The sequence below is a fragment of the Lipotes vexillifer genome, unplaced genomic scaffold, assembly GCF_000442215.2.
Source record: "Lipotes vexillifer unplaced genomic scaffold, Lipotes_vexillifer_v1.1 scaffold802, whole genome shotgun sequence".
In the NCBI taxonomy this organism is placed as follows: Eukaryota; Metazoa; Chordata; class Mammalia; order Artiodactyla; family Lipotidae; genus Lipotes; species Lipotes vexillifer.
Window position 1 is genome coordinate 695,701 of NW_006790237.1, and position 2,978 is coordinate 698,678.

General features: G+C 53.8%; 1 protein-coding gene across 1 annotated transcript in view; it reads left to right on the forward strand.

The window, feature by feature from the left end:
* The window catches only part of NUCB1 (nucleobindin 1), a 20,127-nt gene that overhangs the window by 1,977 nt on the left and 15,172 nt on the right, over window positions 1–2,978 (forward strand). Inside the window, exon 2 of the mRNA XM_007463328.1 lies at window positions 1,031–1,138. Within this exon, the coding sequence (XP_007463390.1) occupies window positions 1,031–1,138 (108 nt within the window). The remainder of the gene's footprint in view (window positions 1–1,030; window positions 1,139–2,978) is intronic.

A 2,978-nucleotide genomic window follows, 5' to 3' on the forward strand; every position in this document is an offset into this window, starting at 1 on the left:
TGCTGAACCATTTTGGACTTCTGACCTCCAGAACTCTAAGAGAATAAATTTTTATTACTCTAAGCCACTTAAGTTTGTGATACTTTGTTACAGCAGCAATAGGAGATTAGTACACCCACAGTGCCATAGCTGGGTGATCGGCTCCCATTTATCACCTATGGTGTGTTCCTCAGCAAATGTAATGATAGCGGGCTTCCCTGGTGGCGCAGTGGTTGGGAGTCCACCTGCCGATGCAGGGGACGCGGGTTCGTGCCCTGGTTCGGGAAGATCCCACATGCCACGGAGCGGCTGGGCCCGTGAGCCATGGCCGCTGAGCCTGCGCGTCCGGAGCCTGTGCTCTGCAACGGGAGAGACCACAAGAGGGAGAGGCCTGCGTACTGCAAAAAAAAAAAAAAAATGTAATGGCAGCTATAGTAGACTGAATATCTTCTAAAGCCTTACCGTGGTGCCAGGCTTTTTATCTCTTCCTTTTCACCACAGCTCTGAGAGGTAAGAAATTTATTGCCTATTTTACAAATGGAAGAGTGAGGCCCAGGAAGAGGAAAGTGCCAGCCAGCTACACGTTGCAGGGCTAGGACCAGGAGCCCAGGGATTTTTGTCTGTCTTGTTCACTTGCTATGCCCCATAGAGCAGTGCCTGGCACATGGTAGGGGCTCGCTGCATGCTTGTTGAATGAATGAATGTACGTTTCACTGCTTTCCAACAAATACCAGTGTGTCCACTCTATGGGCAGTGTTGGGCTGGGTGTTTACCCTTGTGATTTTAATTTCATCTCCACTACAGACAGACCTGGGAAGAGGTAAGAGCTGTGGCCCGGAGGATCAGGCAATTTGCCTGGGGTGACAGAGCAACCAGGGTCTGCTGGCTCTAGAGCCTTTATCCCATGGGGCAGGCCTCCTGCTCAGGGTTGGGAGCTGATCTCTGGGTCCCTCAGCAGGTGCCCAGGGGAGCAGAGCCTGGGTCCTACCTGCAGGGAAGAACCAGAGAGGGACCAGGGCTGAGGCTACTATGTTCATTCTTGTTGCATCAGGACACAGGTCTGTACTACCACCGGTACCTCCAGGAAGTCATCAACGTGCTGGAGACAGACGGGCACTTCCGGGAAAAGTTGCAGGCTGCCAATGCTGAGGACATCAAGGTGCGGCTGGGTGAGAGCACACTGGGAGGGCATGCATGCTCAGAGGGCAGAATTCCAGAATGGACCAGGTTCCCTGAAGGGGAACCTTCCAGCCATCACAAAACTGAGACTGGGGAGAATTCACTTCTCGGGGTCACATAGCTTGGAAGGGATCTGGGGAAGACAGAATGTGTGGTTAAGTGTGAATGTGGATGGTACATGCCTCCCAATATCAGCTCTACCAGCTGTGTGGCCTCCCTTCACTGTGCCTCAGTTTCCCCATCTGTAAATAATAATAGAACCTGCATCATAGGACTATCCGAGGTAAGACGTGTAAAAGGCATGGATGTGCACAGTGGCCATTCTCAGCGCAATTTGAGGGCTGGTTCTGCGAGTTCTCAGCACAGTGCTTTCTACACAGGAAGAATTCAAAACACGGGAGATGCTGTCATCACTCACATCATCTCTAACTTTCATGTTAGGCCTCTAGAGGAGCTGTGATTCTCCTCATTTTACGGAGGTGGACACTGAGGCCCTAGTAGCAGTGTTTGTCCTTCCTGGAGGCCTGGGTCTCAATCCCTGGACTGACTGAGCCCAGAGCCCACATCCCACCCCATCCCCCAAGCAGTGTTCCTCGGAAAGGATGCTGACACACATACACACACACACATACACACACGCCATGAGGAGACAACACTGCCTGCCACCACCCCACCCCACCTAGACTCCCCTCCCCGTTCAGGTACATGTTGGAATATCCCACCTGGGGGATCCACCCCAAGTTCTCCAAACACCTTGGCCCAGAGGAGGCCCCAGGGCCTGGGACTGATGGGGGGAGGGCAGCCCTGCTCTCCCCAAAACCTCCCAGCATTCCTTTGGCTCTTGTCCATCCCCATCCACCTGACCCCCGACAATGGACGGGCATAACTAGAGACTGCTGAGCCCATCCCATCCCCCTGCCCAGCTGAGGAAACGGAGGCCCTAGAGGCCGCCCAGCTTGTCCAAGGTCATACAAGTGGGAAATGACATCAGAAACAGTGGCCACGTAGGCAGGCAGGCTCTGGAGTGGGACAGTGGTAGGTTCCAATCCCAGCTCCACCTCATGCTCTTCTGCACAAGTGGTCACACCCCTCTGTACCTTGGTTTCCTTCTCAGAAAATAGGGAGGCTCATGCAGTACTTTCTCTGTTGCGGGGAGATGGGGGTGGGGTTGTGTGAATCAGCGATAATCCCCACTTTGAGGCTTTGGTCCAGCCTGTCATCAGCCTTCAGTAAATGTCAGTTGTCCTTGTTACTGGTGGTGATAATCTCAGCCCCATTTTTGAGGTCCAGGGTAGGGAAACAGTGTGCTAGGGTCACACAGTGCAGTGGTGCCAGGACTGGGATTTGAACCCAGGCCCCAGGACTCTCACTCTGGGGAGACATGACGCCACCTGTGTCACCAGGCTGGAAACTGGCCTCCTGTCCTCACTGTCTGAGGAACCTTGGGCCAGGAGCTTCTCCTCCTGAGCCTCAGTTTGTTCATCTATAAAATGGGGTTGTGGGCAGGATTAGAGGATGGACTCAGTGAGTGCAGGGCAGGACTTGACTCATCATAGGTGCCTGACTGGTTGAGGTTAACATGACTGGCACTGCGGTCCCTTTGTCCTGCCGCCTCTGCAAAGGCCACGCCCCCTGCAGTCTGGAGAGACCCAAACGAGTGGCTGAGAAAGCCATCTGAGACAGTGCAGGGTGCTGGGGTAGCCCGGAGGAGGGACCCAGTCCATCTGACAGTGAGAGAAAGCTTCTAGGGAACAGATTCTCCCGAGTGAGGTTTGAATTCTGAGTGGGAGTGTCTGGTATAAAAGTTGAAACGGGGGTGG